Source organism: Pollicipes pollicipes, unplaced genomic scaffold (assembly GCF_011947565.3).
Source record: "Pollicipes pollicipes isolate AB1234 unplaced genomic scaffold, Ppol_2.1 Scaffold_6138;HRSCAF=7277_pilon_pilon_pilon, whole genome shotgun sequence".
Lineage (NCBI taxonomy): Eukaryota > Metazoa > Arthropoda > Thecostraca > Pollicipedomorpha > Pollicipedidae > Pollicipes > Pollicipes pollicipes.
In genome coordinates, this window is record NW_023596818.1 from 9,413,786 (window position 1) to 9,428,923 (window position 15,138).

At 57.4% G+C, this 15,138-nt stretch overlaps 1 protein-coding gene across 1 annotated transcript; it reads left to right on the forward strand.

Annotated features, from left to right (window-relative positions):
• The first annotated feature begins 6,548 nt into the window (after positions 1-6,548).
• On the forward strand, positions 6,549-12,060 carry LOC119105290 (guanine nucleotide-binding protein G(s) subunit alpha). The gene is made up of 5 exons (XM_037228758.1): positions 6,549-6,597; positions 7,330-7,403; positions 8,378-8,557; positions 10,229-10,427; positions 11,553-12,060. Exons 3-5 carry the CDS (start codon positions 8,379-8,381, stop codon positions 11,697-11,699), a joined length of 525 nt encoding a protein of 174 aa, XP_037084653.1. The 5' UTR covers positions 6,549-6,597; positions 7,330-7,403; position 8,378; the 3' UTR covers positions 11,700-12,060.
• The last annotated feature ends 3,078 nt before the right edge of the window (positions 12,061-15,138 follow it).

Consider the following 15,138-nt stretch of genomic DNA (forward strand, 5'->3'; position numbering starts at 1 on the left):
CGCCGCGGCAGCGGCTGCCGCCGGGCCGGCCGTCAAGCACGTGGGCCGTCCGGTCCGCGCCGCCACACCGGGAGGCCGTCAGTGAGCTATTCTGGGCGTACACACGCTCCCAGCCGGCGCCGGTCGATAGCCGCCCAAGGTCGGCGGCCGGCGCGCGCGCCGCCCGCGCCGGGTCAGCGGCGGTCGCCGCCGCCACCGCCGCCACTCGCCGGTCGGGCAGGTGCGCCCGGCCGCCGCCTGTCGCCATCGACCCTGCCCGTTCGACCGGGCGGGCGGCGCCGGCCGCACCCGCCGCCGCCCAGCTGACGCCCCCCGCCGACCGGGCGACGGGTGGCCGCCGTCGTCCCGGTCGGAAGGGCTGCCGGGGAGGCCCGGCCCAGCGCGGTCCCAAGGGCGCTGCTCCAGCCGCCCCCGTCCGAGCGGACAGTCACCCCATTGGCCGGTGGTCAGCGGGTGGCGCGACTGGACCTGCCCGAGCTCCAGGGATGGGTCCCAGTCCGATCCAAATCCAGCTCCAATTCCGACACGTGACAGTCTGGTTCAGGTTCGAACGAATCTTCTATTGCACATGTGTATCGCGCTTGGACTCATGTACAAAAAGATTGAGGCGTGCACTCGTACGTGAACTTGAAGATTCCGAAAACGTGGGCCCGGAACTGAAATTGTGTGTTCATTCATATACAACTGTGACTGTAGGGTGCACTTAAAGAGCAGTGCGTGTTCCGAAAGGAGTAGTTGGCTGAGGACTTGAGTATAGGTTTTCCCATCCTTAACGGGTTGTGCTGAATTAGGTGGGTCAGTTACGTTCCGGTAAACACATCATTTGAGCTCGGCAGGGTTTGTTAGGTTTGAACTGGTTTCGGCCAGGTTGAGTAAAATTTGCATCAATCTTTGCAACTTCGTGAAGGTCATTACCACAAGCCTACATAGTGATGCCTTTTCTATTTTGATTCGGCAGGTTGTCAGGTAAGACATGAACCAGGTAAAGGTTACGTCAAATTTGGCTGGGTAAGGTTATTCTTATAAAACGCTTGTTATTGACCTTCCCTTTTCGCGTTGCTTGATATAAAACGTTTTGCGTATTCGACCCATAAGAAACTGATGGGTTTCGGCCCGGTGGTTCACAAACCCAGCCACGGACTCGGACCGAGTGTCAATTGGCTTGGACTCAGACTCTGATTACGGTTAAGGTTTGAAAACGGTCGGAGTTGTTTTCGTGTTACGTGACAAGGTAAGACCTGGCACTCCGACTCCTACACCGGGGATGGACCGAAGAAAATTGGAACACAAAGCTGCCGAGTATGTTGCCTGGCATCTGATAGCCCTTTACCAGTCGATGGAATGCAGCACTTCCACCCGGGCGGGTTATCTGGCCCCGGCGCTTGATCTCAGGCCCACGCCTTTCTCGCTCACAAAATGCACGATATTTTCTGAGAACTGACATGAGTAAACGCATCGGTTTCCCTTCAGAGACTCTCATAACGCTGAGTGCTAATTGTTCAGCTATTTTTGGTGCCTGTATTGTTGAGGTACTCTAACAATAGCGTGGGAACCTTTAGGAGCCTGCCTGCCCATTCATCCAGGGAGGTAATAAATGGACAGGACAAGCATTCTATCAGCCCAGAAAGATGATGAAGAGGGACAGACATTCTATCGTCGCAGGTTAGAGAATGAATAGGCTTATCATGGTTGTGTTTATAAAGCACCTGGGCGGTTACTGCTCCCCCCCTCCCCCCCCCCCCCCCCCCCCCCCACCCCCTACCGCCCCGTATCTGTCGCGTAGAACAGGTTGCTAGCTTTTGTGGTACGGGAATGCCTTAGTATTATTTGTACCACCTTAAGTTTATGGTAATGCCACGACGCCATGGACCTGATGCTATCGCCTCATGCTGTTATCCGAACACCTACCTAACTATGCCGATCAGCATCATCCCCGCGGCGAGAAGAATTCTGGACCTTTTATTATCTGTCTGCTATTTTTTTTCAATGTTTGAGAAGCTTGTCGAAGAATCTGCCAAGCACGTCTCGGAATGTTATCAAAATGTGATACTCCTTGTGGCATTGCATGGAAAAAACTAAATGATTTCCCACACGCTCCTTCCGTTCTAAGACGCTTCGCGTCGTGTCTTTGGCCCGAATGAGGCTGGCGGCGTGCTCCTGTGATTCTGCGTGGGTCAGTTGTGGCATAAATATTACGAGACTCAGGCACTGTCGTAAGCCCTTTTGTGTGAGCTCAGCCTTATGGGGCGTGCGCACGGGGACCTTGCCGGGATGGACGCAGTGGAGACAGAAGAGTCTTCCAAGCACCATGACGCTGACCACTGCTGCTCACGTCATGCACGTCGATTTGCGGTTTCGCCCCAGACGTACCGGAATGCGTTATTGCTAGTGGATTTTGTGGTTGCAAATTACAACGGTTGTGTAAGTGTTCGTCAGATTGGATTTTGTTCTGGCATCTTCAAAGTCCGTTATTTGTTTTAATTCGTGGTAACCGTTTCCAGCCGGTTTGCGCGTACATCGAGGACGCATTTACTGCCTAGAAAAACGTGGCGTCCGTGTTAAAGTATAGGAAGCTTGTTAAAGCCCGTTAAGGGTAGAAGACATGGTAACCGTCTCCAGCTAGGTTGCACTTATATCGAGGACAATTAGCTGGCTAGAAAATTGTGGTGTCTATTGGCGTATAGGAAGTCGGCTAAAGCCCCGTTATGCATATCAAGACATGGTGACCGTCTTCAGTCATGCTGCACCTTATCGAGGATGATTCTCTGGCTAGACAATTGTGGTGTCTCGTGTTTACGTATAGGAAGCTTAGCAAGGCTTTCCTCATAACCCTTGGTTCAGACAGTGCACCGTCTGAAAAAAATTATTTGTTGAATACGGGGACAATTGTCAGACGACGGGCATCTCGGCTGTACATGATACTATCTGAAGGTTTTGGCTTGATTATCTCTCGAAGATGCTTCCGATTTTAGATAGCATGTAGGAAGTTTCTACGCGGCGGCAAGTGTTACGCATGTGTGGGCACGACGATAAGTGGCGTGCAACTGCGCATAACCGGCTTTGCACGCCTTGTGTCGTTCGAGATTCCTGTATATGTGCGCTCCTTTGTAGTATCACCACAATCTTCCAAAGTCCGAGCTTTGGTCCTGCAGCTTTGGGGCATGTGCTATGTGTAAAGAGGAAATTGGTCACTGTCACTGCCATTCCAAAATGTCGTTTCGCACCGGGGCTTTGGTTTAAAGCCCTTTTTCTGGCCACAGGCGACGCTCGTGATCTTTGAATCCTGTGCGTGATGTCAGCATCCGCGCATGACATGAACAGAACGCACGTGGGGCGTTACGTTAGCCTGCTTGGTATTCGAAACGCAGGGCAACGTCCATGGGCGCATTGAGTACGGCATTACCTCATTTGCGGTCGACGCCGATACTCGTCGATCGACCGTCTTGTCACCGGCGCCGCGGGCCCCATCGGGCCAGTGCGGACTGGCGGCCCGAGTGCTGCGGCGGGCGCAGCGTCGGCGGGGTGCGGCCGGGAGTCCCCGCCGCTGGCCGACCCCGACTGACCCGACCGCGCCCCCGGCCACCCCGACGCCATCGACCGGGCGTACCCAGCCCGACTGCGCTGACCGGCCGCCGCCGCCGCCGCCGCCGCCGGTCGGCTTGGAGTCGCTTGGAGGGCGCCCGGCGACCGCCCAGGCAGGCAAACCAGGTCTGCCGGCGGGCAGTGGGACAGCTGTTAGGCGGCAGGACGGACGCTGGATCGAATAGCGTCGTTGAGTGTAATTCTGCCTGCCAGTATTTGTGTCGTATTAGTCGGTGTTCGAAAAATTTACCTGGGTTGAGCTGTATCGTGTTTGTCATAACAAACACATTATGCGCACATCAGATTTGCGAGGAAGTTGTATAGGAGTAAAGCAAACAAATTATGCATGTGCATATGTTGTGTCCCAGGGGACAGACACCCTACGCTGTCCGAAAAGAGATTCGAATTGGTACAATTGACGTGATGTTGCGGGACACAACTGGTCTTAGATGCCTCGGTGTACGCTTCTGAAGCGTAGGAAAGAAGTAGATCCGCACACTGGCATTTGAGCCAGTCGGGGATTGTGACTGGTATGGGCTCATGATGGGAGTCTCATAAAGGCTACCGAATAGTTAGGAAAGCCCCCTGGAACTATGCGAAGGGTACGAGCCGCTCTGAAAATGGGCTTTCTCTGGATCAGAGCTCTCCAAGGTGTTTATTAAACCGTTCACAAGTCCTGCGCTCTGTTTCTTCTACTGAAAGCGCCCATTCGGGGTACTTAGCTCATATTTAGCCCTGGGGTATTTAGTTCGAACTTCCGCTAGTCGCTTAGGCTCTCCACGACCACGTATACCGCTGACCCACATTAGCAGAAGAGGTCGTCCATAAATAACGTCATGCACTTCGAATTGAGCTGGATATGCGAAATAGATAACGGGCGTATTCCTTGTCATTAGAGGAACCCAGTGGCGCGGGGCTGAAAGGTTTTAGCTTGTTCTTACAAATTTTAGCTTGGTTTGCAATCGTAGGGTAAAGCAACAATGTCCAAAATCGCCCCCCTCTCTCTCTCTCTCTCTATCTCTCTCTCTCTCTCTCTCTCTCTCTCTCTCTCTCTCCTCTCTCTCTCTCTCTCTCCTCTCTCTCTCTCTCTCTCTCTCTCTCTCTCATACTCTCTCTCTCTCTCTCTCTCTCTCTCTCTCTCTCTCTCTCTCTCTATCTCTCTCTCTCTCTCTCTCTCTCTCTCTCTCTCTCTCTCTCTCTCTCTCTCTCTCTCTCTCTCTCTCTCTCTCGTGCTTCGGTTACGCTCCATCAAAACATGTTCCAGTTATCGCTAAGTCAAATTTGCGAGGAAGTTGTATAGGGGTAAAGTAAACAAATTATGCATATGTTAAACTACTTCCCAGTTTGTGTTCACACAGATCCGTAGCATTTTTAATATTCACGCGTGTTGTTTTTTTTCAGTCTGGTGCTCGCTTATCTGGATTAACTCGTGACCATTAGCCCAGCTTGAAACGTCGAGCATTTGCAACGTAACCAATCTGTGCTTGATAACGCTGTTTAGCCAGTGTTTCCTTGTATACCGAAAGTCGATAACTGCCAGGATAACAACTCCGGACTCATAATCAGCGCATCCGATTAGGACGTGTCCGTTACCCTCGAGGGACGGAGCGAGGACGACCGCCCGTCGGCTGCACCCGCTTCTCAAGCATGTGTATATCTCGCTCCGAAAGGTTCGGCCCCCAACCTTATCCGATATCGTCAATACCGGGCTCGCTGAGCGAGCGAAGCCGGCGTCGGCTTCGGCGTCTCGTCTCGGTCTCGTCTCGTTCGTCTCGTCTCGTCTCGTGTGCTAGGGGTGGCGCTGGGTGTGGACCGTGTGCTGGCGCCGTCTCCATTGTTAGAGGTTGTCATTTTTGGAGGAGATTCAGCACCTTGATCTGCGTGACATCTTGTGGACTGCCGCGTCGAACCACGCTTCCAGCGCACTGTTAACGAGCAGCCTCAAATGTTTGTGACGAATGGGTCTGGACGACCACTGCTTAGGCATTCTTAAAGACAGGTGACGAAACCGAGACCTGTGCTCCGTTGCTGCTGACGCAGTTGTGGAAGCTTTCATCGGGTTTCATCATAAAAGTTTGTTATTTCGGTCGTACGCTGTCTTTATTCAGCATAGTTTAACCCCCAGGGGCTTAAAAGATACCGTGATCTTCATCTTTAAAAACGGCCCGCCCCCTCAATCAGCCATTTCGCGTCGTCGTTGCAGAGCGCCGTTGTTTTGCACGCCTTGGTTGCCTTGGTGCTACAGTTTGTTGCCTAGGACCGACTGCGCATTGTCGCATTGCTGGAACTTTTTGCACCTTTCACTTGTTTAATTGTCGCAGTGTACCAGGATTGGCGGTGCATTTGCTGCCGGACTGGTAACATTTGCGGTTGCCCCGGCGACCACTGCGGTCTGCGTCCGTAGCTTTGGGTTTGGAAGGTTAGCAGGGCCACCTAGCGGCTTGCGCGGCGATACTGCATTGACTACTGGCTACCAGGTGTCGCGCCTGCGCTTCCCGTTCGGTCGACGACCGCGGCGGGGGGCGACGCTGTTGCTACCCGGCCGCTCGAAAATCGACTGTGCAGAAATGCGCACTGACAGCTGGTGACCCAGCGAGCCTGGCGTGGGGTCGCTTACACGAGAGACTGGCCTGCTCCTCGAGATGCGGTTGGATTAGTATCACAGGAAAGTCATCACCCCCTTCCCCCCCCCCCCCCAGAGGCTGTGTCGCCAATACCGGGAGGTGATGGGGAAACCCCTCCCTCGGCCATGTGAGAACAGTATTACGAGGGGGGGGGGGCACGGGAGTTGTTGTGACGGGTTTCTGTGAGAGGTCAGTAATGCGTGAATGTTCCAGGTGTTGACCTCCCCGGGGCTTTATAGTGTGTCAGTATCACGAGCAACAGCGCTACATGCTGGCCTGTAGGCGCATCTGTGCCGCACGCCGCGCACCGCACTGACCACGGTCCGTCTGTTTCAGCTTCCTGGATAAAACCAGCACGATCCGGCAGGATAACTACTCGCCCACCGAGCAGGTACGCCGTCGGTGGCAGGACGCGGCCGGGCGCTGCTCGGCGGGCCCGCGGCGGCGTTCTATTTTGGTCCCAGGCGTCGCGTGGTGCACACTTTTGTTCTGCCGCTTATGGCGGGTGTCGGTGTGCATTTTCCGACGGCGTGATGCCCTGTGGCATTGCGGCTTACGCGGTGTCTGGTTGCCGTCGAGGGAACCGAGATGTGCTGTGCCTTTGGAGACAAAAGACTAGTCGCCTTGTCATAAATATGCCGCCGAGGCAGGTGCGGTGTTGCTCGCCCAGCCTGCACTATGGCGCCCTCCAGCGGGACGCCCGGCCTCGCGTCAGCGGCTCGCGTGCACGCATTGGTGGGATGCCCAGGAAGTGTGGCTCTGGCTGAGCAGCGGGACGCAAGGGTTGCACTCCCCGGCTACCCCCGTGATCGTGGGAGATACGTGAAGAGGGGGGTGGGCAGAAATGTTCTCACCTCTGTCTGTTGAACTCATTAGACTTACGCACATCACATTGAACATGTATTGGACTTCCGTGTTCATCGAAAGGAGCAGTGCGACAGTGCGGTGCGTGCTTAGGCGCTGTTGATGCTATTCACTATTCCGCGTTAGCAGAACACGGGACCACCGGGAGGAGGGTGGGAAGCGGGACCCCGCGCCATTATCGGGTGCCGTCTGGGCACAACACCGGACAGCCGATCGTGGAACGTCTCCCGCAGGCCTTTGACCCGTCGCCTGCCCCCAGGACATTCTGCGGTGTCGAGTGCTCACCTCCGGCATCTTTGAAACCAAGTTCCAAGTGGACAAAGTAAACTTCCAGTGAGTTGATGTCTCTCTGGATTGTTGCAAGACTCCGGTGTGCGACATGTTTGAACAGACGAAGGCTGTGCGTGGTTGGAGACTGTGTCATTGCTCGTGACCTGGCTGGGCAACAGTAGGCGTGCGCGTTCATCGCTCCTGGGGTCGGAAGCCTGAACCGTCCGCACGGCTTCTCGCAGCCGCCCGACCCGCCCATTCGCCAGCCGCGTTTCGGCGGGGGCGCGCCACGCGTGGGCCGCCGGTCTGCGGCGTCACCGTCCTGTTCACAACTGGCGGGGCGTCCAGCTGCCGGCCGGCCGGGACTCCCCCCAGCAAGGCACGGCTCGGCGTGCGGCCGCGGCCGCGGCCGGTCGGCAACCGGCGGGAGCAGGCTTCTGTCGCGGCTGTGACGTCCCGCACAGCACTAGCGCGAGGTCGTGCGCATGGTCGAACTAACTGATTTCAGTCCGTGAATTGCTAGTTGATGCCGTTAAGCCAGGCGTTGATGCCGTATTCGCTGATATAATGATCTAAGCGCTACGGAGAGGTGGACCGTGGCTGCTGTTGTCAACCGTGCGCCACGCACGACGGCAGTCCTGATGACCTGGGTGATGCTATCGCCGGCGGTCTGTCTGAGCGGCGCGTACCTGCGGACGCCGCCGCCCGCGACCAGCTGGCCTGTGTGTGCGAGGAGAATGTCGCAGTGCACTGGACTCCCCCCCCCCCCCCCACACACACACACAGTGTGCGGGACGGTCTTTTGGTCGGCCACGGCCACGGCTCGTGGCCGCAGTGGCTGGCCGGTGAGATGTTCTGTACTATCTCGGAAGGGAGAGGGGGAGGGGCGTCAACTGACAGCGGCACCGGTGATCGGCAGCTGTCCCGTCCGCGTGGAAAGGTCCTTCGGGGCTGCCGGCTCGCGCCGTGCACTGTGGGCAGCCGCTGCGTCTGTGGGAGGGGCTGTGACCCACTGACATCGACTCCTCCTCGTCCAGCATGTTCGACGTCGGAGGCCAGCGCGACGAGCGACGGAAGTGGATCCAGTGCTTCAACGACGTCACGGCCATCATCTTCGTCACGGCCTGCAGCAGCTACAACATGGTCCTGCGTGAAGACCCCAGCCAGAACCGGCTGAAGGAATCGCTTGATCTCTTCAGAAGCATATGGAATAATAGGTATGTGGCTGGCTCCGCCCAGGGCCTGTGGCTCCGTGTGCGCTCTGTGGCAGCTGTCAGACGCTGGCCAGCAGGGCACAGGATGAGGGCGTGGCCTGCCTGCGGGCCTGGGAGGCACGAGGCCGCCCCTGCCCAGCCGCCTGGTGCCGCTGGTGTGCATCGCTCTCCGGCACTGCCGGTCAACTCAGCTGGAGCGCTCCCTGTCGGCAGTCTGTCTTGCCTTTTCACTCGTCTGAAATGTTTCACTTGCTGCTTCTCCGCTGGCTGTGCCCCGTCGCGCGCAGTAGCGCTGCTGGCGGCCTCCGACGCTGCTGTCGCGGGCTGCCCGTTGGCGTACTGTGACGTGTTTGACCTGGCCCACCCCCGCTGACCCGCGTCTGGTCGACCCTGCGGTGGCCCGAGCGACGCAGGTGGCACCGCGGGCGCTTCCCGAATGGAGGGGGGGGGGGGGGGGGGAGGAGTCCCCCGCCGCCGACTATGCGTTTGCGTGGCTGGGCCACTGCATTGGACGAACCTCCTTTTGTGTGGCTGGGTCACTGCATTGGACGGGCCCCCGTGTGTGTGGCTGGGTCGCTGCACTGGACGGGCCCCCGTGTGTGTGGCTGGGTCACTGCACTGGACGGGCCCCTTGTGTGTGGCTGGGTAAATGCTCTGGACGGGCCTCCGTGTGTGTGGCTGGGTCACTGCACTGGACTGGCCCCTGAATGTGTGTCTGTGTCACTGCACTGGACTGGCCTCCGTGCGTGTGGCTGGGTCGCTGACTGGACTGGCGCCGTGTGTGTGGCTGGGTCACTGCACTGGACGGGCCCCCGTGTGTGTGGCTGGGTCGCTGCACTGGACGGGCCCCCGTGTGTGTGGCTGGGTCACTGCACTGGACGGGCTCCGTGTGTGTGGCTGGGTCACTGCACTGGACGGGCCCCTGAATGCGTGTCTGGGTCACTGCACTGGACTGGCCCCCGTGCGTGTGGCTGGGTCACTGACTGGACGGACCCCTGAATGTGTGTCTGGGTCACTGTACTGGACGGGCCTCTGTGTGTGTGTGACTGGGTCACTGCACTGGACGGGCCTCCGTGTGTGTGGCTGGGTCACTGCACTGGACGGGCCTCTGTGCATCCCGGGATCTCGCTGTGTTCCGACGATGAATTCCAGCGATGGGCAATGGGTTCGAACTACTATGAAATAACGAAGCGACGACTTAGTGAGGGCGTGTGTTGTGCGCTTTGCGGCGAACCCCCCGGAAGCGTGTCTGGTAGGCCTGTTGGCACAGGAATGACTTGGTCACCTTGTCAAGTGTGACTGTGCGCAGTAACGCATCGATGTCGTGGAAACTCCCCCCCCCCCCCCCTTTGTTGAAGTTTGACTCAGATGCATCATTCGATAAAGAACATACTCATGTCAGTTGGCTGTTGCATTACGCCTAGGCGCATGCGTAGTCAAAGCTAGCAGCGCTGCGGCGTCTCTGTGCGGAGGACGCGAATAAATAATCTACTGCCAGCCCTGCCAGTTCGTTTTTTCAACTGCAGAGGACAGGAGGAACGCTCCCCTATTCTCACTGCTTCCGACGGTACGTGCTTCCCTCTACTGTTGCCTCCGTCCACTCGGGCCCTGTTTCGCGTCCCGGCAGAGGTTGATGCGTCCCGTGCGTCACGCTGTCCCGTCTCTCGCCGGCAGGTGGTTGAGGACCATCTCGGTGATCCTCTTCCTGAACAAGCAGGACCTGCTGGAAGAGAAGGTGCGCGCCGGTAAGTCGAAGCTGGAGGACTACTTCGCCGACTTTGCCCGCTACACCACGCCGCTGGACGCGCACGTCGAGGATGGCGAGGAGGCCAACGTTGTCCGCGCCAAGTACTTCATCCGAGACGAGTTCCTGGTACGTGTCGCAGCGCCGCCAGCCGTGCCTCCGTGACGTGACTCGCTACGGGTGTTTTCTGAAATCATCTAGCATACGAAGCATGTAATCGTGGGGAGGTTGGTGAGAATGGTATCGGTGGTATTAGAGCACGTCGTGGAATTTAATTATCTCCACCAAGAGTGGTGAATATAGAAGTAAGTTGCGTGACCTGTCTGCTGCGGTAGGCGTGCTGTGAGGAGTGTCGAGTCTGTGGTGGGCGTGCTGTGAGGAGTGGTTAGTCTGTGATGGGCATGCTGTGAGGCGTGTCGAGTCTGGTGGGCATGCTGTGAGGCGTTTCGGGTCTGGGGGGCGTGCTGTGAGGAGTGGCGAGTTTGTGGTGGGCGTTTTGTGAGGAGCGGCGAGTCTGTGATGGGCGTGCTGTGAGGAGTGATGAGTCTGGTGGGCATGCTGTGAGCAGTGGCGAGTTTGCGGTGGGCGTGTTGTAAGGTGTGGCGAGTCTGTGGTGTGCGTGTCGTAAGGAGTTGCGAGTCTGTGGTGGGCGTGCTGTGAGGAGTGGCGAGTCTGTGGTGTGTGTGCTGTGAGGAGTGACGAGTCTGTGGTGGGCATGCTGTGAGGAGTGCTGAGTGAGGAAGTGCGAGCCTGACCTGGCTTATGGTGCCCATAAGCACCATATGGTTTATGGAGATGGATGCGAACTCCACGACGCCATGGACGGTGCCACTCTCCGCGATGTCCTCTTGCCCTGGCTGGTTGCCTTCCGCCGGATGGTCTTGGGCGACCCCAGTGTCAGTCGCTCCCGTTTTTGTCCTAGTGTGTTCGCCACTCGAGTGCCCCACGTGTCCGTCGCCCATTACTCACGCGGCCGGCGTCTGCCGCTGTCCCGTGTGTCCGCCGCCCGTCACGCACGCGGCCAGCGTCTGCCGCTGTCCCGTGTGTCCGCCGCCCGTCACTCACGCGGCCAGCGTCTGCCGCTGTCCCGTGTGTCCTCCGCCTGTCACTCACGCGGCCAGCGTCTGCCGCTGTCCCGTGTGTCCGCCGCCCGTCACTCACGCGGCAGGGTCCTGGCAGCCGTCTCGCACGCGGCCAGCGTCTGCCCGTGTGTCCGCCGCCCGTCACTCACGCGGCCAGCGTCTGCCGTTGCAGCGCATCAGCACGGCGAGCGGCGACGGCAAGCACTACTGTTACCCGCACTTCACCTGCGCCGTCGACACGGAGAACATCCGGCGGGTGTTCAACGACTGCAGGGACATTATCCAGCGCATGCACCTGCGCCAGTACGAGCTGTTGTGACCTGGGTCCGACGCCGTGCTGCCGGCGGCCCGCCCGCCCCGGCCATCCGTGATAGCCGCTACACACCGGCAGCGACTGGGTGTGAATCAAAACGGTAGACGGCCTGCGTGCGCGCGTGGGGGTGCGTGGGCGCGAGTGTGACGACGCGTTTGGTGCGAACTGCCCGGCGTCGCGGCAGCCAGGCCTGCCGCCGCCACCACCGCTCTTAGTAGGCACGTTGAATTCCAGTCAAGATTAGTGAGTAAACATTGTAAATGCTCTCGTTGATGTTTTGTAAAATCTTTATCGCGCTGCCCGCCGGCGCCGGCGCGCCGATGGAGCTGCCGCCTGGTGAGCGCGGCCGGCACTGAGGAGGGAGCCACCGGCGGCGGCGGCGCCCGTGCGCGCGCGCGCCGGCGCGCTCGGCGGTCGGAGCGCGCGCCCCGGCACGCTGCTTCTGTGGCGGGGCGCGCAGCCCGTCTGCCCGCAGGCGGGGTCCGGCCGCCGGGCCGCCGCCGCCGCCCGCGCCGCCGCCGCCGCCCGGCCGCGCGCCTCGCCCGGGCCCACCAGCACGGCTTACCGCTGCCCCTTGCCCCCCCCCCCCCCCTATGTTGTATAACCGTGGGTGATTTCTGTGTAACACATACATGGAGAGAGATGTTGTTCTTTCTGTAGTGGGTGGGTGGTTGTGCATTTGTTATTGAATGTAATGAGTGTGCCAATACGATGTCATGAGAATGATGTGCAAAATCCTTCACGTCATCCATTGTTCTGATTTGCGTTCTGTTTGGTAACTGTCTGTAACGCTCTACATACACTGTATTTTATTTTTAATTTCGCCCTTGTCGCCATTGCCATCTTTTACACCACTTATTTATTCCTGTACGAGGTGCGGACAGCGTACTAACAACTCCAGCAACGTGCTGTTTTAATTTTGTCGCCGGTTTTACCGAATGTTAGTTACGGTACGGGTGCCCTGCTCCGCTGTTGGTAATACTGCGATGGCCGACCCAGTTTTCTACATGTTTGTGCACACACGAATCGAACCAAATTCAGCGCCAAATTGTGCTTTTAATGCGAGGGCAGCGTTCATTCCTTTCGATTTTTAGTAAATATGCTAGTCATTGATGTGACGGCTGCTGAGGCGGTGGGGGACTCGCTTCTTAGTTTGCACAGTGCGCGACGGGGCCGCCGCCGCCGCCGTCGCCGCCACCGCGCCTGCGCGTCCGCCGGGGCTCGCGGCTGCTGTCTGGATGTTGTCTACCTATTCTGATATCGGTAGCTGTACTCACACTGTGGGTTCTGTTCACGAAGCTATGTGAATGTGAGGACATTTACAAACCTATTTACAATGCGGCTGTGTTTTTCTGGGCCAGGCACGGGCGGAAGGGCGGCTCGGTTGGAACAGGCTGAGGCGGCGGGCGAAGAGCAGCCACCCAGGCAACCCGTTCACAGTGCTTCACGTGAAACGCCCACGCTGGTGTCGGAGCAGTCCAAATACGGTGAACACGAGAGCGCGCGTGCGCTTCTGCCGTCGGCACGGGACAGGACATGTTTGACGCTGGGTTGTGATTAAATTCATCACGCGTGTCGACACCTCCGAAAAGTCTGCCAGTAACATTATTAAAACCAAATCTTGTGGCTATCCCCGAGAGGAGAACCGCAGCAGCACAACCAGCACCCGCCGACCCGGACACCACATAGTGCGGCGCCGGCTCTGAGATGGACGCGAGCAGCAGCGTCGTCGGCTCGGCAGGCACTGATATCACACATCGTCAGCCGTTCAGTAATTTGTCGCCGAGAACCGAAGGTTGGCCTGGAGCGCCCCTTTGTTGCGCGGCTTGTGGCCGAATGATGAGATACTGATGTTGGCGCGCGCACGGTATTTTCGCGGGGAACTACCGCGACGGGGTATCCCCGAGCGTGTCCGGGCCTCCGTCTTGGCTGTGTTTATGTTCACAATCAAACACGTGGCTGGATCGCGTAGGGAATCATGCTAATGGAATCCTGGGATCATTTTGTGGGAGTCCAGGCGCATGTCTGCTCACAACACGTTCACATCATAATCACAATCGCGATGGCGTGCGGTCTCCTGACTGGCTCCGGGCCGTGCAGCCCGGGGGGTGGCCCCTTCACAGTGCGCCCTCGTTTTGCGCGCCCCTCCACTCCTTGCCCATAAATGTCCCCTCGTCATACCGGGAGCAATATGGAATGCGTGCCCCAGGGCTTGTTTTTTATTGATCGTTTCCACCACGCTCGGCGCCCCCGCACGTTCTTCAGGTAGGAGTACAACAGGCCTGTGCCGCCCTTTTGCGTGTCACGTCTCTCCAACTTTGCTAGTTTCCTGATGTAACATTCCGTGTCGGCCCGCACTCTTCGCGTGTGCGCGTTGCATCAGGTTGAGCAGGGGCGTAGTTTCGCGAAGAGAGGGGCGTTACCATGAAAACAATAAATCTACCAAAAAATTCGCCGACAAACGGGGTCATCCGACCCACTTTCCTCAGAGTCGGGGATGCACCCCGAGTTGGAGAGCGGATGGGAAGCCATCTCCCTATATATATATATATATATATATATATATATATATATATATATATATATGAACTTCTAAATGATGCATGTTACTCGTAACCTGTTGGCATGCACGTTTTTGACGCACCAAAATTTAATGCGGAAAACAGATTCGTTTTAGCTAATGTAAAACTAAGCATAAGTACCCCTCTGCACACCATAAAAGACGACTGAACTCAACTTTTTTCAAATGCGCTCAGGCAAATGCCCTTCTGTTGGTATTTTTCGCTCGTTCAGTGAGCACGCATCGCGAGCTCGCTGTACTACTGGGGTACACCGTTCCTAACTACTGCGCCTCTGGACGGAAAGCGACCCTCCCCCGATTCGGTTCAGACGTGTGGCAGAGGAAGCGCTCGCCATGGCGGAGTAGCGTGCAATGCAGGTTCATTGCATCAGCGCTACTTTTTGAGCTGGCTCCTCGGTGACCGTGAGATTCATGCGATTATACCTCGGTACGCATGCTCGCTGCTCAATGAGCTCGCCCACGCCCAGCCAGTCTGACTATTTCTGAAATCCAGAGGGCACTGACGATGATTGTGCCTTCGGAGCCTCGCTATCTGGCAAAAAAAGTTTTCAAACAGCACACGTGCAGCGCCCGCTGTCCCTAGAACGGTGATGCGGTAGAACACGTCCGGTGGCGCCGGATATTGCGGTGTTTGATGCATGAGGTTCTTTGAGATCACATGACGATGATGTAAGAGCACAACTGTATCCCCTGTGCACTTCTGCACAGTTCCATTAAGTTGTGATGTCCAAGACAGGGTTTCACAACAACAACAAAAAACAAAAACGCCGAGGTCTTTGCCAAGCGTTAATGACTTCACGGAATAAGCCATCGCGCCATTAATTTGTAATGGTTTATTGAACTCTGTGTGAACCGATAGCACTG

Bases quoted from the DNA above. Each gene is read 5' to 3' on its own strand.
- LOC119105290 (XM_037228758.1), top strand. From the start codon at position 8,379: ATGTTCGACGTCGGAGGCCAGCGCGACGAGCGACGGAAGTGGATCCAG. The intron at 8,558-10,228 runs GTATGTGGCTGG...TCTCGCCGGCAG, and splicing joins AGAAGCATATGGAATAATAG to GTGGTTGAGGACCATCTCGG. The intron at 10,428-11,552 runs GTACGTGTCGCA...CTGCCGTTGCAG, and splicing joins TCATCCGAGACGAGTTCCTG to CGCATCAGCACGGCGAGCGG.